At 37.6% G+C, this 21,083-nt stretch overlaps 1 protein-coding gene across 1 annotated transcript in view; it reads right to left on the bottom strand.

Moving 5' to 3' along the window:
- Window positions 1-21,083, bottom strand: part of LOC124619340 (protein unc-80 homolog) — a 905,779-nt gene that overhangs the window by 633,803 nt on the left and 250,893 nt on the right. Inside the window, exon 15 of the mRNA XM_047145658.1 lies at window positions 17,341-17,489. Coding sequence (XP_047001614.1) covers window positions 17,341-17,489 — 149 coding nt within the window. The remainder of the gene's footprint in view (window positions 1-17,340; window positions 17,490-21,083) is intronic.

Here is a 21,083-nt window from a genome sequence, read left to right as displayed (position 1 = left end):
GTAGCAGATTTGTTCGGCTGTTGTAAGTGTATGTGACACTTGTGCTCCTTACATCAGTCTGCCACAAGCCTGATAGTCTGACCAATATATAACATGCCACAATTGCAAGGAATACAAAGGACACTCGCAAACCAATATCACCCTTCACAGAACTTACAGTGACCTTAATCTTAGATGGGGATTGAAAAACACATTTCCTCCGCATAAGGTGAAAAGGCTGTCTACTTTGATGGTACCCAAACATTATCATCACTCACCAGGTACACAGTTGGTCAGTAGCACAACACATTTGCCTTGCCTTTCCCTATAAACATTCTGACAGAGGGTGACCTCAAGATGTCAAGATGGACTAACTCAGTTGAGACGCTGTCAAGGTCTGAGATGACATGGGTCTGTAAACCAAGATACAAAGTATGCCTTCACACTGAATCAGATGGTGGCTACTAGCAGCCTGTAGATACAAGTCAGTGTAAGTAGGCTTCCTATAAATGATATGTCCCAATGTATCATCAACCATCCTCCTGACCAACACGTCCAGGAAGGGAAGACAGCCATCCCTTTCTACCTCCATCATGACACAAATATTCAATATTCAATATTGAATCAAGGTGTCTTAAAATCATTCAAGTTCTCACTGCCATGAGGCTAAACAACAAAAGTATCACCTGAAAAAAATAAATAAACAAATAAATAAAAACAAAATTTAAAAAAAATAAAAAATAAAAAAGATGCTGACTCAAAAGACACATTCCTCAACATTATCCGTGAACAAATTGGCTTACCTCTGTCTGTTGAATTCACAATTGTGAATAAGGACAACCATCAGCTGTAGAATGGAATAATGGCAACGAAAATTTGTACCCGACCAGGACTCGAACCCGGATTTCCTGCTTCTCGTGAGCAGTTGACTTACCATTTGGCCAGACCCAAACTGCCATATGTCATCAGCCATGAGTTTGGATCTGGCTGTGAGTTGTGCACGGATAGCAAATGGTAAGGCAACTGCTCACAATAAGTACAAGAGTTCCGGTCTAACACAAATTTTCATTGTCGTCATTCCATTTCACAGCTTATGGTTGACCTTATTTGCAATTGCAAATTCATTTCATGTATTTCATTATGGCTGTAGTCTCCACAGTGCCTATTCCTTTGGACATGCATGTATGTCCAAAGGAACTTTGAATCGAAATCAGAATAACACAGGCACGGCAATATTGTAATATCGTATGTTGAAATAGGTTTCTTAATTCAACACCAAACCTGAGCTCAGTTAACAGTAATGACTCAGACTGAGAAACAAAAGTGATGAGAGAGACATCACATCAAAAGTTACTGGAATATCAGAGTCATTCAAATGAGATCCTCTAATTGTTGTAAGAAATCTGCTGAATTCTTAATGTGATGCTCACACTGCCACTGACATACTAGTGGGCTGAATGGGATAGCAAGGTGTTTTGCTACATGATATGTCAGAGTGCCAATATTACTCCCTTCCTTGAGGACCTCTGGAAGACTATATCACCTAGAGGGAACAGCACAGTACAAATTAAGACTTTTGATAGTCTCCTGCAACAAGGAACGTTTCTTCAGGAGACTGTTAAGTCTCTTTCTGTCCCACTGGTTTCTGATAAAGAGAAGAGCTCAGGATTCCACGCAGAATTTAAACAGAAACCTCAATCTTTATTTATAAGATTACTTGCAAATTTAATTAAAAAAAGAAAGAGAGAGAGAGAGAGAGAGAGAGAGAGAGAGAGAGAGAGAGAGATGGAGTTAATGTTACCTCATGCATGGTTACTAATTTTCACTATCAATGACTTCTGATGCTGGTCATCTTTGGTTGTGAGATGGTGCTAGTGTTCACAGTGCGTGTGCACACGTGTTATCTCTCGAAAATTGCTCTGTAAACTGAGGTTTCAAATGCCCTTACACAGCACTTACTTTCTGCAGTTTTAACCCAAAAATAACAGGGTGTGCACGTTTCAAAATATCAGTAGTTGTCGACAGTGTCACCTGGTGACATTCTCATGAGTTATGTGAACTTTGTATACGTCGGGAGAAACTCAAGTCTCTTACTGTTCACCTCTGCAGGGAGGAAATGTATCACTGCCTGCAGAGGTTGGATAAACTCCACAGCAGCATGACGGGAAAATGCATTGTTGTTTCTGTTGAGGTGTCGTGATCAAAATACTGTTTGTTTGACAAAGTTGTGAATCATATTAATTCTCCTGCTGTCAATTTCATCAATCATTGCACTTGTTCATGACAGGATCCATTACACACGTCGACAGTCACATTTCGTTTCCAGGGAAGTGTTTTGGAGTCATTAAATGAGTGTTTCAAACATATTGGCTTTTGCTTCATTGTCACAGTCTGACTGAGAATTTCGAACTGCAAGTGCATGGCATACGACAAAGCTTGAACATCTCTGTGCTTTGGAGAATAGTCCTATATATCTATGTGCTATGATAAATCTCATAGAGAAAGCTTTTCATAGCACAACTTTATCCATGCCAGAGCAGGGTTTAGCATATAAACCTTTGTTTTAACAATTTTTCAGGATTTCTTGTCAGTTTGCTATCCTTTTCAGTAAAATCAGACAGGGATCATCCAAAGGAGAGTAGGATATTTTATCATAAATTTGTTTAATAAACATAAATGCACCACAGAGATGCTCATCATAGTTAAGTGGCAGACATTATAAGACAGGCATTATGCATCTATAAACGGTTCCCTGTTGAAACTGAGATTTCAAATTTCACGAATTGTCAAGCAAGATATTACATCCTTTCAAATCTCACAAAATGATCATGATAACAAAATCAGACAAGTATGAGATCATACAGAGTAAATGGAAAAGGAGAGAGGACAATTATGGCTTTTTTTAAAACTAGCTTGTGATGTTGTGGAGAAAGCTAGGAAGGAGGCATGTTGTCTGCTGACTGGGGCACATCCATCCAAGAGTAATATAACAGCTGCTGAGAGGGCCGCTGTAAGAGTTGGTCTGTATATTGCTATTTTACCAGTGGATAAGGGCAATACTACAGTTGTTTTGGATAAAAAGGATTATCTTCAAAATGCAGTGTTTGCTGTCTGATTCAGGGTATCACAGGATTGGTGCTGACCTCATACAAACTGCTGAGAAAAAGACTAACAGCCTCCTGAAGAACAGTTCCTTGGCGCAGGAGACTATCAAGAGCCTTAATTCTTTAAATGCGAACATTTTAATTCTTACCATGCTGCTCCCCCTAGATTATATCACTTTCTGGAGTTCCATAATGAATGGTTTCCTTTTCAGCTGACTGTGAGTAATACTGGAGCTCACAAATCATGAAGCAATACACACTCCTATCTTGTTGAGCCCACTAGTAGGTTGGTGTGAGGATGAGCATCACATTAAGAACTCAGCTGATTTGTCACATCAAGTAAAGGAAATGCATTTGAATGACTCTCATACTGTATTCTAATAAGTTTTGATGTGGTCTCTCTCTACACTTGCGTTTCTCTGTCCGAGTTATCACTGTTCATTGAGCTTAGGTTTCATGTCAAATTAACAAATCTATTTTGACATATGCTGACTTCCAGTTATTTTTTATTCAATGACCAGTATTATGGGCAGACAAATGGACTTATGATGGGAAGCCCATTGTCATATACTGTTGCCAGTTTGTTCATGGAAAACTTCGAGAAACATGTTTTTCCATTTATATACATGATAATTTTGTTGTTTACCCTCATGGCAGTGAGAATCTGAATGACTTTTTACACATCTGAATTCAGTCCACCAGAATATTTGTGTCATGATGGAGTTGGAAAAGGATGGTCACCTTCCCTTCCTGGATATGCTAGTCAGGAGGAAGCCTGATGGTAAATTGGGACATGTAATTTACAGGAAGCCTATTTACACTGACTTGTATATACAGGTTGATAGTTGCCACCATCTGGTTCAACAGCAAGGGGTGCTATGCACCTCAGTTCACAGGGCCCACATCATATCAGACTGACAGTCAGCTGAGTTAACCCATTTTGAAGTCACCTTAGTGAAAGACAAATCAAACATGTTGTGTTATCAAATGACCATTCACTAGGTGAGTGATTATAATATCTGGTACCATCAAAGTGTATGGCGTTTATCTGCCTTACGCAGTGAGAATTTTCAATAGAATTGATGGAAATAGGATGTGAAATGTGGTTTTTAACACCCATCTAAGAGAAGAGTCCTTTTAGGTTCTGTAAAGGATGAACTTGGGTGGCATAATTAGGTGCGTATTGTACTCCTTGCGGTTGTGGCACATCACATGTTGGTCAGACTATCATTACTGTGGAGGACCAGTGCACTGGGAATGAAAGTCACACATATTTACAACAGCTGGGAAAATCTGCTACTGTAGAACATAGTCTTGGCTCTTGTCTTCCTATGGTACCAGGGTTGCCATAAGTTTCCCCAAGTGAAATTCCCTGATATTTACCTGATTTCCAGACAAGTTTAGGATTTTTCTCTGGCAAATTTTGGGACCTCAGGTAAAGACATAAGTTGACAAAAAAAAATGTAAGGACTTTTGTATTTCCAAACGTGCGAGCAAAAATCTTAAGAACTAACATCAACATCTTTTGTAATGAACTGAGAAAGCAAGCCAAATGATGTATATGTTTCATTAAGATCACTGATGTTATTTTATTTCAAGAGGATGAAACACATTTGGTGACAAAATTACGCATTTTGTTGGAGTCGCAAGATAGATCATTGCTTTCAGAAATAACCTCAGAAAAAAGTAGAACTCTTGAATCAAATGTATACTGTGGGGAAGAGCTGTGTATACCAACACTACAGGTGACTGCCAATAGAATATTGGTTCCACTATGTTTGTTATTGTCAGTTATTACCACTGTGTTATGTCTATTATTCTACAGGAATTGTGCGATTTTTCTTCCAAGAAATACATGAGTACATAGCGTACAAATTGACAGCAACTGCCACAGTTTTCTTCTTCTTACCATTCATACTTTCTAATATATAAACTACTTTTGGAGTGCCAAAATGTACTAGAATAAATAAAATGTCTATAAAATGCCGCACTGTACAATGTACTTGTGATGAGACAGTCACAATTCCTGAAATCCATTGTCCATGGCCTCTGGCCTGCCAAGGAGCACCACAGTCCTGGGTCCATGGATAAACCATGAAATTATTCTGCATCATGTCACACACAGACAGACCCAGCCTGCAGGCAGATCAGTGAGACCAGATCCGAGAGGTAGGGCCCACATTTTACTGGGAAACTATGGGTTTCAGATCAGCAGGCCCGATCCATCAGAAACCAATAGAAATGGCCTACTGTTTTGGCCCATCGTGGAAGTCCACTTGTGTGGGCAGCTATTCACGTGTCACAGACACCATGAAATGAGACCGTGGTGATCACCCACACAACAGATAACTTGCGCAAATACTCTGAGAATCAATACTAATGAGGATAGGTAGCAACTCACCATAAACATGGTCACTGTCAGAAAACGAGAGTGCACACACATTCACACAATCACTCAGACACAACTCTTGCACACATGACCATTGTTTCTGGCTGCTGCGTCAACAGTCTCTGAGAATTAGATCCAAACACACCACCCCTCATGCCTCCCTGCATCTCATTGGCAGCTGCTAGCGTACTGAATCATATTATTTTTCTTTTTTTTTTTTTTTTCTTTTCTTATATATCAGCTATACGTAAACTGAATGAGCTATAAACCAAAGACACCACCAAAAGTAAATTAACGAGTTGTTTTGTGGCACAGATAATGGTTTGATGCATCATTAAGTATCTATATGAAACAATATGCTCTTCAATTTATTAATTCATATATCTTCACCCTTCTGTTTCAGGAAGTGGTAGCATGCAGAAGTATGGTTGGATCCGTTGTACCAGCATTGTTAAAAATGTGTATTTTAGTCATTCATTAAAAATATTATAAAATATTATTAGAAAAGTAATATCTAGTCACACGGTTATAAGTTCAACTCCTATCTGTTCATCATTTCACTTGCCACCGAGATCCTGCATCAAGAGGTTCGGTGCAGACGAGAATAATTAATGCAGTATCTGGAGGAGCGTTGCTGCATCGACATTGTCACACTCAAGACTACACACAATGGAATTAATGTGAAGGTAATGACTCAGACTTGATAGGCACCTATTGAACTAGGATTACTTATACTAAAAATATCGTGCTTCATGTGTTTATGAACTTACAGACAGATCGCCAATTTCAGTGGTTGCAGTGATTATGATGGTAGCGTACACTACTGGAAGCAGCAGTACGTAATGCAAAATGTTTATTGACCTTGAATATAATGATATTCAAGGTCTGTTGATATTGGTAACAGTATTGTTGTCAGTTAAAGTTCACCCAAGATGGGGCACAGATTCAAAAATTACCATCAAAATTTTCTCAACTATTCTTTCCAATTATCCATGCAATTATTAATCCATTTCCACATCCCTATTCACAAGGCTAGCAGCAAGCAGAGGTGGCAGCACTGACTGCAAGCTGAGGGGAGACGTGGGAAGCAGAGAAGCTGTAAGAATGAGGGAGCTGGGATGCGGTGCATGTACTCAGCTGCATCCAGCAAGTGTCAAAGCATGACATCTCAGTAAACAAAAAATTTCATGCTACTGGGACAAAAATGAGATTTTTCCATTGTTTTTTTTTTTTTTCAAATTTCTCAGATATGTTTGAAATTCTCTGATATTCCCTGATTTCCAGAAATTGTGGCAACCCTGGGTATAACCCTGGAACAGTGCTTTGTGCTGCAGTATGTGCTTGAGAATGACAGTGTGTGCACCTGTCGAAATATCGGCAGTTGTTGACAATGTCACCCAGCTGGATTGCTGTTAAGTTACTTGAACATTGTATTTGCTGGGAGAATCTCAGGTCATACAACTTATAATTAATAAAGTAACTGACTTTAAAAGCAATAATAGGATTGTTTTAATGGTAAGGGTTAAGTCTCAGATATTCATAAACAACAATGAAATTAATGGAAAATGTGAGCTTCCCATAAAATGTACTATGTGAACTGTACCCAATAAGCACGCCAACAAAAGCGATGATGGTAATTCAAGGAAATCACATCTAAATATCTAATAAAGTACATACAATTAATTTTAGTGCACAAACAAATTTTGACTTTTATATCAATTTACCACAAGAAATTAATTACCAGTTTGGTACATACATCTTGCCCAGTACAAACTTTAGAAGACCAACAATACACATTTACAATGACTTGTTTATGAGTGTGTAACACAGAATATTTTGTCTTGAACTTAAGATGAAGTCTAATACTACAAAGAGAGTAAATAACATGCAAAATACCATTAATTTCTTAAGAGAGCATAATATGGAAATCATTTTAAACTAAGCAATGTGGTTGCTGTATGCTGCGTACTATTTGCTTACTCAAGCACGAAAAGGCCATTTGCTGCACAATGAATGGTCATAACTAAAAACACATTTCATCACTCGGATAGCACTCACTGGCATACAACTTTTTGAGATGAAGTATGAATGTTTGCACAGAAATTAGAATAAAAGTTTTGCTGTACTTTTATTTCAATACTTAAAAAAACCATTTTCACCATCAATGCAGCCACTCATTTGTAATACAAAACTATCACTTACAAAATTAAAACTTCATTGATATTATGTATCTCTCAAATGTATAACAGAAACAATTAATTTTTGTTCGGCATAAAAGTGAAACTATAAAAAATTGATAAAATCCCAAGAGTATTTTGATTGTACCCTCTTGACTCAATCTCTGCATCAGAAATGTGTATTCTTTCATAAAGGTTCTTCCCCCCCCCCCCCCCCCCCCCCCCCACCCCCCACCCACCCTTCATGCCCACACCAGCTAAACTAAAGCTACACCTGTAGTGGCCAAACCTAGTTTACAGCATATGGTGGAGAGTATGTCCTGGACCACCATCACTGTCCCCTCTCCTTTTCCATTTACTTTGTATGATCTCGAACACAGCATATTTTACCATAAATTTGTTTACTAAAAATATATGCACCACAGAGATGCTCATCCTAGTTAAGTGCCAGACATTATAAGACAGGCATTATGCATCAATAAATGGTTCACTATTGAAACTGAGATTTCACATTTCAGGAATTGTCAACCAACATATTACATCCTTTCAGATCTCGCAAAATGATCATGATAACAAAATCAGACAAGTACGAGATCGTTGTTGTTGTTGTGGTCTTCAGTACTGAGACTGGTTTGATGCAGCTCTCCATGCATGTTGCATGACAATTCCTGAAATGTGAAATCTCAGTTTCAATAGTGAAATATTTATTGACACATAATGCCTGTCTTATAATGTCTGCCACTTAACTAGGATGAGCATCTCTGTGGTGCATTTATTTTTAGTTAACAAATTTATGGTAAAATATCCTGTTCTTCTTTGGATCTTCCCTGTCTAATTTTACTGAAAAGGATAGCAGACTGACAAGAAATCCCGAAAAATCATTAAAACAAAGGTTATATCTGACATATTATTCTTTTTTTGGTGTATTACAGTTCCTTTCCAATGAATCTCAGGCTAATAATTTTCTGTGAGCGTTCCACATTTAATCATTCCAGACAGATACTCAAAGAACCTTGTGGTTATTACTGTTTTTAGTGATTGATTACTAATGAAGTAACTGAAGACTGTAGAACCTTTCTGTTCATTCAGGTGCAATAAGTAACACTTATTTATGAAGATTGTACCTACAACGAGCGTCGATCCTTTACATGTCTTACAGTACATTGCTATAATTATCCTGTGTTGTGATTTTTCTATGTACAGCAGTGTTATTCATGAACAGCCTTATGGACATTCCATTATTATCGACCTCATTGTATATATTTGAAACTGTAATATAACTGTATAGATAAAAAATCTATTCACCACGCTGCGGCAGGAAAAAACGCATATAGAAGTTATGGAAATGTGCAAGCTTTTGGAGCCAGTGGATCCTGTTTGGGCAGAAGCAATGAAGGGGAAGGAAGAAGAAAAAGGACTGGCAAGTTTAGGAAAATCGGGAGAGTCAGGGAAGAATCACCTAGAATGCTGGGTCATGGGAGACTTAACGGGCAAGATGAGAAGGACAGACAATAGTGTGACAGATCTGTGATACAACCAAAGTGTCCACTTCTCATCTCATCATATTAAAAAAGGATGTCATGAATAAAATTGAAAACCTGGTTGCATATTCCACAAGCTCTTAGTTTGTATGGTAGATGACAGTGTGAAACAGTATTGAATGCCTCCTGGAAGTCAAAGCAAATGTCCTCAACCTAAGCACTGTCATCTAGTGCCCTCTGGATGCAATATACCATCAGGTTTAGTTAAGTTCCAGAAAGTTGGTATGCAGAGAGGCCATGATAAATCCTTACAAGGAGATTGTTGCTGTTCAAAAAGGTCATAGCACATGAGCATTAAACCTATTACACAATATTACAACAAATGCCATAAATAAATTTGCACTTCCAGTTCTGTGCTGAAAGTGACAAAATATCTTGCTTAGCACAAAACTGTAGCAGTATAGACACTGCCACAAGTGAGAGCAGAATGTGAGAGTAGAATTTGTTTCTTATTTCTTTCTGAACCTGACTATAAATAATATTCATACACTTGCACTTGAAGAGCATGGCACAGAAATTTCAAGATTCAGTGGCACAATTCCAGCACAGCAATGGTTTATAATTTTTGGTGGTCACATCACAGCTGTTTACTAGCAAAGGACTGGGAATTGGCTCTCTTCACCATCTACTCCTGGACTGTCAACGTCTTCCTCCATTCAAATTCCGAATAGGAAAATATACGATACTGAATTGGAAAGACAAGATAACAATAATTTTCCAATGTCCTGTATATCATCATTTAGAAAAGGCATTTGTAATAAGAATTATTATTTAATTGTATTTCACATCTTTACAGTAGTTATATTTGTTATTTTTTGGACCACTACAGCCAAGAAAGTAAACATATATAATTTCATCATTCGAAACAGGCACAAAATGAAAAAAACGTTTTTGTAAAAATGCGCAAAAACTTTATGACACACACATACAAGGATGTTACTGACATAGACGTAATATATGGCAGCTCTTTTACTAAAGATTAGGCCTACTTCTAGCTTACAGTATAGAAAGCAACAACAGTATGGAAATGTAATGCTGAAAATTGCAGCCAGTTCTAAAGATGCTCAGGGTAATTGGCTTCTGATGAGCATTTTATTTAAGAGAACTCTCATGGTAGATATATCAACTGAGAGATTTCCAATGTTAAGACAGCTTCTACTTATCCTTTATTTGGAATCCCAAGAGTGTACATTATCTCATTTTACTATAATATATGTTTTGCATGTTTCTGTTAAATAGAGCAACTATATCAATGAGAAAGGCAGTATTTGTTTTCATTAAAAAAAGAATGATACTTGGTCTATTGTGTTTGACAGGATTGTGAGTGAGAGGTTCACAGTCAGCACACATCTGAAAAAAAATTGTTAACTTCAAAGCTATGGGATGCTCTGAATGTGTGATATAGTGATTTAATTTTCCTTTGGACTGTCATTGCTGCAATCTGATGTATTAGCGTGACTACTTGATTTTCTCTGCTAAGATGGTCTTCTTGGGTAGATGATTTACATCCAAAAAATATGTCATTAATTTTTTCAGATTCAGCACTATATATTAAGTAGTTTTCCCTTTAATCACAATGTTTTCAGTTAAAATTACGAGTATTTCATATTGCGAGTACTTAATCTTCATTCATCAGTATGAATCCAAAAGTTTCTGCATACAAGTTATCTTTCCTTGCAACTTTGTAGTTGAAATTTGGTTGTGTAACACCCTGTAGCACATAAATGAACTTGAAACTTCCTGGCAGATAAAAACTGCATGCTAGACTAGGAGTTGGCCCTGTGACCATTGCGTTTCAAGTCTTGATCCAACATTAGCTTTTAATCTGCCAGGGAGTTTTAAATCAGCAAACAATCCAGAGTGGATAGAAAATTTCTTCTGTATAGTTGAACTTGTGCTGTTTGAGGCTTTCCTTATGTAATAATTTCTTGAATAGTTCACAGGAAAACATCAGCAGGTGTTGAGTAGACTGCAAAACGTTCCCATGAGGCACCTGTTCATCATCTACAGGTGCTGTGGCCTCTGCAGGCGCAGCATGGGAAAGTTAAGCTGTATGCCCATGTGTGTGTACACTGGGGCCAGAAGCTTGTGTCCATATTTTCATGCACCCCATCTGCGGTGACGGTAGATCATTTCTCTGGCAAGGGACTTTGGGTGTTGACAATGACATTATAGCCCTGCCCCTTGTGGTTGTGTCTTTCTTGCAAGCCAGGCCAGAAATTTGCAAGCCACAATAGCAGTATGTCAGTAGCCGCTGAAGATGACGAGCAGCTGCCTCATGGAAACATTGTGCAATTTACACAACACCATCAGACGTTACGACCACGAACAATTCAAATCGTTGAACTTATTCAACAGTTCTGTAGCACATTATACCTCAATTTAGAACAGAAGGGAATGCTTTCACATAATCATCATTTACAAGGCACAAATAGTTGTGTTACACTTGCTGTAAAATCACTTGATTAAAAAGAAATTGCAACAAGATCTGGGCAACAGTGGTGGATTTTTAACTCTGAGATGTCAAAACAAAACTCTTAGTGCATTTTCTTTTAATATTTGTTAGTACAAAAAATTTTGTCACATTAAGATTGATAAGTAGATGGCTTAAATCAGTAAATTTACCTGACTACCAGGCTGTGCTGTCAAAAGTCAAAGTATTTATGAAGTTCTCATTTATGATTTTGTATCACAGGTGAATTTTTATTTGTAATTAAAAATGCTGTAATTGGGATGTGTGTCAGCTTTGAGTGGATAGTAAGTGTTCAAGTAGGGTCTTTTGACTTGTAGGGAAATCTTTCTGATGCCACTTTCAAGAAAATTGTACATTGTTGGTAACATTAAATTGTTACAAGTTAATTTTAACAAAAGCATGCTGAGAATTTTAGAAATGTGATTTCTTCAATAACACTAAATCCAAAATCACAAAAATATCAGGATGAATTAACAGAAGTAACTACATGACAAACATTAAAAAAATTCAAGAATAATTTACTCGCAAAGCAGGACAGGAAAGATATCATCACTCAGTAACTGAAAGTCTTCATGAACACTGCTACCCTGAAAGGGGATGTGTATATTGCATTAACAAAGCAAAGGCAAAAACATCTTTATTAAAGAGCTCGGAGGGTAAAATTTTTAATTCTTCTGCAAAAAGAATCTTCACTCACCTTCAAGTGCAGGAAATGAGCCAGATGGCCTACATATTAATGTTTATATTAATTGTGGACACACTGATTGTATAGAACTCAGACACATACATTGACCTGCAAGCTGTTACTTTACAGGTTGGCTAAGCAACAAAATGATGGTACTTCAGAGAAGGTATTCAATTAAAAGAAAATAAGCATTTGGAAAAAAAAAAAAAAAAAAAATTGGCTGCTTCAAGATTTTGTTCAAAAAGGAAACTATTAAGTTATGATATATAGTACACAGTTGAGATTTTGGAGAATAGCCAAATAATGTGTCCTAAGGGAAAAAATTCAGTATACTGAGATGAAGAAACTGAACTTAAAATAGGATTTTTCTTCGAATAAAGAAGCTACTGACAAAATTTCATACCATAACTTGACATGAATACAATGCTGTTGTGTGCAAGAAAGAGGTGTGCTTGATATTTGACTATGCTGGTCTAAAAAAATCCAGCATCTCTCAGACTGTAGTTTTGAGATGGCAGGTTAAACAACAGCTTGAAAAGTAAATTATTCATTCATCACTGAACTTCCAAAATGTTGCAGACTCAAGTTTGACTATTTATAACGGTTTTTAGTGGCAACTGGTGAACTGGTGTGTAAGAGCATCACACTACATACTGTAGTGTTACAAATATTAGGGAACACTGACATCGTTCCTGCCTTAGTGACACCTGGTAAACATCTGTACTTTTATATTTCAATGGATTAACGTTATCTTTAATTCAATATAACCACATAACTATCTTTCTTTTCTGTTTCATGTGTAGTTTATGAGAACTTGACATGTGATATTTGTCACTCCAGCTGCTTCACAATTGCGACTCAATTAGTTCCATACTGGAAAGAAGTCTTTCATGCACTGATGTTGATCAAAACGTTGCACCACATTTGCGACCTCAATATAGAGATGTGGATACTCTTCCCAAAGAAAACTACTTAGAACTCCTGGACAGTTTTATTTTAAAAGAATCTCTCTTTTAAATGGAACACGCATTGTACATCAATCGGTTCCATCTGCACATGCACAGGGGCATTTTCAATTTAAATGGCAGATGATCTCGAAAACAACTTGGAAACAGATGTAAGCCTGACAGTGTACTCAAAACATATATAAAACTATTCCTGTAATTCTTTCATTACTACAAAGAATTCTTCTGAATTTTATATTTTATGCAACACCAGTGGGTGCAAGGAAACAGATGGTTTTTATGTTAGAAATTGCCCCTTCCCCAATCCAATTTGCTTTTTACATGCATCCCCACAGTATCAGAAATAAGTTGTCTCTCACAGTGCAACATGTTAATGCTTGTAGTGTGCAGTCAAGCCCACTTTAAGTGAAAGATCTACAATTTGTTCTGAATGTTCTAATTTTTGTTCCTGCCTCCTTTTGTGCAAACATCAACTGGCCCTATGAACTTCCTTTACACCATGAATAAATAGTGAAGGATAAACAGCACTGACACCATGATTCTGCGGAACTGAAGAAAGTCATGCCAACTGCAAAATGCCACACCAAATTCTGGAAGAAACAGTGTCACATCACATTGCTACATGAAATGTCGTGCTGTACCAAGTAGTTCCAAGAAGGACCAAGATGTGCCAGGTCAGGTTCAATTCAGATGGCATGAGCGCAGTACAATGTACACATGTGAAGTTTTGCACACAATGGCTAAACCTGATGTAAGTCATGGAACAGATAAGTAACTACTGGATTAACAAAAACTAGCAAAAAATTAAGATGGTGCTCTTAATGCTTCAGGTGTTCTACACAGTCTCCCACACTCGAGTGCCACGCTCAAAACATTCATACAACCATGTGAAACTGTCAGAAAACTCCTTCTTTAAGATGATGTTAAATTTAGCCATCCCCTGGCTTGAATGTCAGTTATATCATAAAAGTGTTGAGCCATCACGTGTATTTCTGCACCTTGTCTTTATGGTAGTTTCATGATAATAGCACTAGATCTTGTCAAGCACAATATTTTGTTTCCAGAAAAGAATTATCCACATTGTTGTTTTTGCTTGGGAGCCAAGGTGTGCAGTACAAACTTTTATTTTCTTCAAAACACTCAGGAGATTCATTATTTACTTCTGCATTGGCTTTTATTTCTAGCTTTTCTGTGTCTTTATCTGTGAACAGAAGAGTTGTGTCATCTGCATTGGTAACTATACTACCATACCTAATAATATTTGGGACGTGATTTGTGTATAGAATGAAGAGTATTGGGCCAAGAATGGAGCCTTGCGGCACAGAGAAGTGTAAAATTCTTGCTTCAGATCTTATTTTTTCACCAGTAGTTTTTGTAATTTCAGTATATTGGCTCCTATTTGTCAGGTGTGAGAGAATCCAGTCTCCTGCATTTCCTCTTATGCCATATACTCCTAAAATTTCTACTAAAGTTTTGTGGCCTACACAGTTGAATGCCTTTGTTAGATCCATAAATACTCCTACACATTTATTTTTAGAGTCCAAGTTTGACATTTTCAATGAGATCTATTTCTGCATCTATGGCATCTTTCTGGAAGCCAAACTGATTCTTGTTGATTATCTTTCTGGAAGTCAAACTGATTCTTGTTGATTATTTCATATTTAGCCTGAGGTGAGTGCAGTCTCCCCACATGGTGTGAGACTGTGGATTGTGCTCTCTCTCATGAGTTATACTCATAAATAAAGCAAAATAAAAATAATATAGCATTGTGGATGGCTCTGTTTCCTTTATACAAGTGTGATTTGTACTATTTCAATAATTCCACAAAATGTGGCTTAGTAATTAACACAATGGAGATCAAATCCTCATTTAATCATCCAAATTTCAGTTTTTTCTTGGTTTCTCTAAACTGATTAAGGCAAATAGAGTTATGGCTTCTTTGAAAAGGACAAAGATGATTCTCTTCTGATCCTTTTTGTTTCAAACTTATGGTCCATCTCTAATGATGTCAACAGTGACTTGATATTAAATTCTAGTCTTCACTCTCTCTCTTTCAGTCACTGGGAGCACTTCTTTGCTCAAAATATCTGCAGTAAATTATGGAGTAGGGCTGCTAATTCAGATATGAATTAGATACAGATCTTGCCATGGCTTACACAGAGCTGATGTTGGGTTTTCACAATTCTGGTGTTTTTCAATGCAAATATTTACTGGTCTGTCACTTCTGTACAATAAAATGACACCATCCAGCAATGATTTTCCTTAGCAAAGGAACATTTTAAAGCAACATTCAGTATTTTGGCTTTCATTTTGCTACTGTCTGACTTTGGTCCTTACATCAAAAATGAATGACTGGATTTTTGTTAGCACTGACATCTCTGACGTGGAACAATTTAATTTTTATTCTTTATTTTTTTTTAAAGCCCTGTGACAGTCTTTTGATAACATAGTGATTGAAAGGTTTTATTACAATTTTTTTTGTCCTGTGACAGTCTTTTGATATGGTAGTGATTGAAAACTTTGATGATTGTTGTTCTGGTGGATATCACACATATGTCTTGTATCCTTTCTACAACAGGTAAGCCACTTAAGAAGTCTCATAAGAGTGTTTGTAGACCATGATGTGCCTTGGCATCTTGTTCCTAGCCATCTTCAACTATTCTACTAGCTACATATTACTGTGGATCACAATTACTGATTTTAGTTTGTATGGCTGCCTCTTCAAAGATGGCAGATCTGTTTATTACAATCAAATCTAACATCATCGGTATGTTTATCAAGTTCCAATTCTACGTAGTAATCACATGAAACATTTTAGAATGGTTTGTGTTCTTCAGTATTTATGAGACTACCAGTCCCAGCAGTGTATTTTGGGGTTGTTAAAATATTCTCTTACAATTGTGCTTGAGAGTGCACATAATAGTGGGGTATAGTTAAGCAAATTTTTTCTCAGATAGTTATGTACAAGGTTCTGGCTATTAGTACAATGATCCAACAATGATCTTCAGCCTACACCTGTTGTTAATCTTTCTCAAACAACTTCAAATTAGTTTCAATTTCTGCCACAGTAGATATCAGCTTCTTCAATAAACAAAACTACTGTAATCTAATGAAAATCCACCTGTGTACTGTCTTGGTGAGAAGTGTCAGAATGAATGTTCAAACAGCCATTACTGAAACAATTTAAATTTAATCTATTCACATAAAGAGGCATTGTTAATTGCCAAATGCCACATTCATCTATCTTTTAATGTAAAACATTAATTACAAATTGTTACAGGACCATTCCTTAACAAAAACTGAAATTGAATAATATAAGGGAGGCAATAAAAATATTCCATTCTTCTGAAGATGGGTCACAGAAATCAAATTTTCAACAAAAATGAAGACATTTAAATAGCAATATTACAGCAATTAGAAACAACCATAGCTTCAGTTTTTCATGCAAATGAATTCAATGACATGCTAAGCAGCTGGCTTGTGCTGAAATATAAAGTGGATGACGTGATCAAGACATTTACACATCACCGTTGCTATGTCCAATATGTGTGAAACATATAAAACTTTGATCTTAAAGAAGTTTATGAAAACATTGTGAAAAAATACTAAATGCTGCTCCTATAAATTGTCTAAATACTGAGATTTAATCACATAATAAAACTTTTTAAATTCTAAAATGAGATACAAGTAGTAATCAATTAATCTTAAAAGCACCGATGCAATACTGTTTTGAAATGAATACAAATCCCAGGAAATAAACAATATTTTAAACCTCTAATCAGTTCTGCTAAAAACTTAATCATTAATGTATTTTGATGAGTCAGTGGAGGTCAAAAATAACGACACAATCACTGACTCTTTAACTTACAATGGCACACAATTTGTACTATGCACATACTCCAGCCCAATTAAATATGTGACAGGCATATAGTTTTATGCCTTGGAAGAGAAACTTTTGCAATATTATATAATTGCTTGCTATGAACAAGTCATTGATTACATAATTTATGAAGCTATAGAAGCTTACCTGAGACTAGGCATACTTTTTCCCTTCACTAGATTACTGGGAGGTGGTTTCACCTTGTCCTGCTCTGTCTTTGGTTCAAAGATCTTTGCAAAAGCTGAACAGGGTCGAGTCAGAGTTTCATCGCCTGTATCCAGGCTCCTGTTATATTCCTGTATTTAGTAATAAAAATTATTTTTTTCTGTAAATGATGTGAGAACAGTTGAATACAATTTACAAATGTTTACAATGTCGATTCACTATTAGCAAGCCTGTTTTCAAAGGATGAAGCAGCACATAAGCATAATTAAAAAATAACCAACATGTAATTAATAATAATAAAGTTGAAATTATTTCAGCTTCTTACACAAGTCTTTAAAATTTCAATAATTTTCCAACTAACCATCACAGCTCATATTACCAACACTGGATTATTATAAATGTATGACACCCTTTGGTTATCATTGTAACCAATTATTCCACTTATGAATGTCATTAATACTTTTTCCCTCAGGTGTAGAATAGAAGTGAAAAGTTAAAAGAGAAAAGACCAGGCTGCACCACTGTTTCTCCCTAACTTAGCTAAGCTCTGAAGATCATTAAGGGGTCCACTGCAATAATTATTGCAAAACAGAAACAGAGATAAGACCATTGTACAGCCAAACTGACCTCTATCACCCACTGCTCTACTTGTTCTGCCATGTACTGTGGTGCCTGCCTGACGAAATCCCTTTTTATGGTGCAGTATCACCAGTTGCTTAATCAGCAGGTGTGGGCATTCAACAAGGCTGACAGTAACAGCCACCTCAAGTGGGTACCACAGCCAATGGAACCACTTTACCACGTTTTCCACAGAAGCCAGTGACCCGGCAGATGACGTCACTTTACATGGAGAGCCAACATGCAGCTCATTATCTCAGCCAGTGGCAGCCAATCACGAGGACTGAGTGTAGTCATCCACACCATAACGTAACCAGCCTCGTCGGACATCTACAGTCAATTCACACTGAGTCCACAGCATGACCAGTCCTCAGTTGGAGACCATGCTAAGAGGCCAACTAGCTACCATCTACGGCAGTCATCAGTGAGTGGTGTTGCTGCCACTACAATGGACTTACAGGAAGTCATCTTGGAATATAACTTGTTGATACAGACTTGTACTGCATGTTAGATTGCGGACTTAGTTATTGGAAGTTACCTGTTCCAGAAAGTATTATTTGTATTCAATTATGCCAGAGTTCTAAATTTCATTTGAGTGTTCTCATAAATGCAGTTATTGCACTTGGTTTATTTATTTGTATACTTATCTCAGACATTAAAATAGTGCAGTCGTTAACTGAGATTCCAACTTATCAATGTATAGGCTCGCTAATAATAGAAGACTGGTAGGTTATGTCTGTGTCAGTTGGTCATTGTAACTGACATCTGCATGAACATAGCAGTATCACAGTTGACAAGGTGGAACAGTGCACAGTCCATACTGATTCAAAGCCCACACATCTTTTGCACCTATTCAGTATTCTGGTTTGAAGCCTCTCCTTCTCCTGCACTTGCTCAGGCACTGAAACTTTTATTGATTATTTTAAAGTGAATTTAATTGATGTTCTGGCCATTTCCATCACAATACTTTCTCCTTATTTTTCATGGTTTGGTTGTGGTGCAGTGTTTGTGCTCTGGGTATTCTGTACGTGGGTTCACCATTTCTGTAAGGACTTTGCGCTGGAACTCCAGACCGTGTTTCACTCCCCATCAAGCATTCAGCATGCTTTCCATGCTAGGAATTCTTATTGTTTGTGTACTGTTCCAGATGGCAGAACCTGTGGACTTCTTTGTTTCCACATTTACTCTCCTCCAGTCCTTGCAAACTACACTGGACACATTGGCAGCTGCTCTGGGCTGCCTGCTACAGCACTTGGAGGATGAGTCTCAGCACAAACTAGATGTTTGGGGTCCCTCCCTGTTCTCTCCCCCTTCAACCCAATGTCGAACCAGTGGACCACCTTTGTGGCCGCTTGGAACAACATTTCGGTAGCTTATGGATCTTAGGATGATTTAAAGAAGTGTGCATTTTTTGTGCCCACCACTTGTGTACTGCATTTGAACTTGCAAAGCACTTTTTTATGGGTAACCATCCAAGTGAAACATTAAACTATGCACGTATATTTTCAGGATAACCTTCCTGCTGTGGCAACTTGCCACACGTTTTTTCATACTTATGAGCAAGCTGGACAATCACCTACTGAATGAATGTCACCTCCTTGCACAGTATAACCCATGTTATATGTGAAAATCCAAACTGTGCGCTGTCTTACACAGATTCTGCAGTCAGAGACATGTTGCTTGGTCATGCTCAGGACTCAGGGTTCCTGGATGACCTCCTTCACTTGAACAACCCCACATTAAATGAATGTTTACCAGTGGTGTGTGCTTTTCAATAGGCTCAAAGCTCTGCAAAGGTATTTCAATGCAACTATTTCAGTGTTTCCAGCATCCTACCATTCCTGACAAGTCAATGGTTGGGTCATCAGTGCCAGACATGCAGACCTTGGGCCGCACCTCAGGATCTGCCCCCCCCCCCTCCAGACGATCGTCTGCCATCTAGACATCGTGATATGCCTCAGAACCACTGGTCACTAACAACCATAACCTTGGGCTGTGCCACAGCACTTGTTGCTTACAATAATCTGTCATTGCCCATCAAAGCCTGTGACCAGTGCTTCATCCACCTTGACACACCATCTTGTCCTTTCAGATGCCTATAAGACAGGCTCACTAAGTTCAAGATGTTTACAAAAACTGTGTCACACCAATCCTACCAGCATTCAAAATAGCTCTGAGCACTATGGGACTTAACATCTATGGTCATCAGTCCCCTAGAACTTAGAACTACTTAAACCTACCTAACCTAAGGACATCACACAACACCCAGTCATCACGAGGCAGAGAAAATCCCCGACCCCGCCGGGAATCGAACCCGGGAACCCAGGCGTGGGCTACCAGCATTACAGGTGATCCAATTATTCTATGTGATTCACCCAATCAGGCTTGAGAAACTGATTCTTATACCAATGACTTTGAAAATAAGATACATTAAATTCAATTATGCAGTTCTACTTGTGATACTGCTCACAATGTTCCTTCTACAACAACTTCTTTCACACATAATGAGGATAACAATAGAACTATTTGTTCTCCTTTCAGTTCTATCCAGAATAATGTGGTCTCAGTTCTTGAACATTTTGGTGATGTGATTTTTGTGGATTTGGGCAGTGATGGACATATTGTTAAATTTCAAATACTGGGTCTTCTACATTTAGTATTAATGCAGATATTGATGCTTCACTTGGTTCTCTGCAACTGCTCTGTTCCGGTATTCTCAAAAACTATAATAACCATGCAGTGCCCCTTCACAGTAGTTATCATTAGTATGTAGAATACACTGACACAATTTACTTCAGCTGACATTTTGAGCCTTGATCTTTTCCAATGTTCCTATTTTTGTGTCCGCAGTTCATGTACCCACATCACGTACCCACATCCAGGTGGCCAATGGTGGTGCCCAATGTCATCCTTCCTCACCTGTACTGGAGCTGCTGGCACCAGGGTATCAGCTTCCCTTCCACTCCAGTGGGGTCCCTGAGAAAACAAATCTACGCAATGTACAGCCTTTCCCACCCATCATGTCAGACTCTGATGCTCACTTCATGCTGTGGAATTCTTTGTTGACTGACACAGCCAATAGTTTATACCACTGCCATGCACCTCAG

Source organism: Schistocerca americana, chromosome 6 (assembly GCF_021461395.2).
Source record: "Schistocerca americana isolate TAMUIC-IGC-003095 chromosome 6, iqSchAmer2.1, whole genome shotgun sequence".
NCBI classification, from domain to species: domain Eukaryota; kingdom Metazoa; phylum Arthropoda; class Insecta; order Orthoptera; family Acrididae; genus Schistocerca; species Schistocerca americana.
This window is presented reverse-complemented; position numbering and strand designations above follow the sequence as displayed.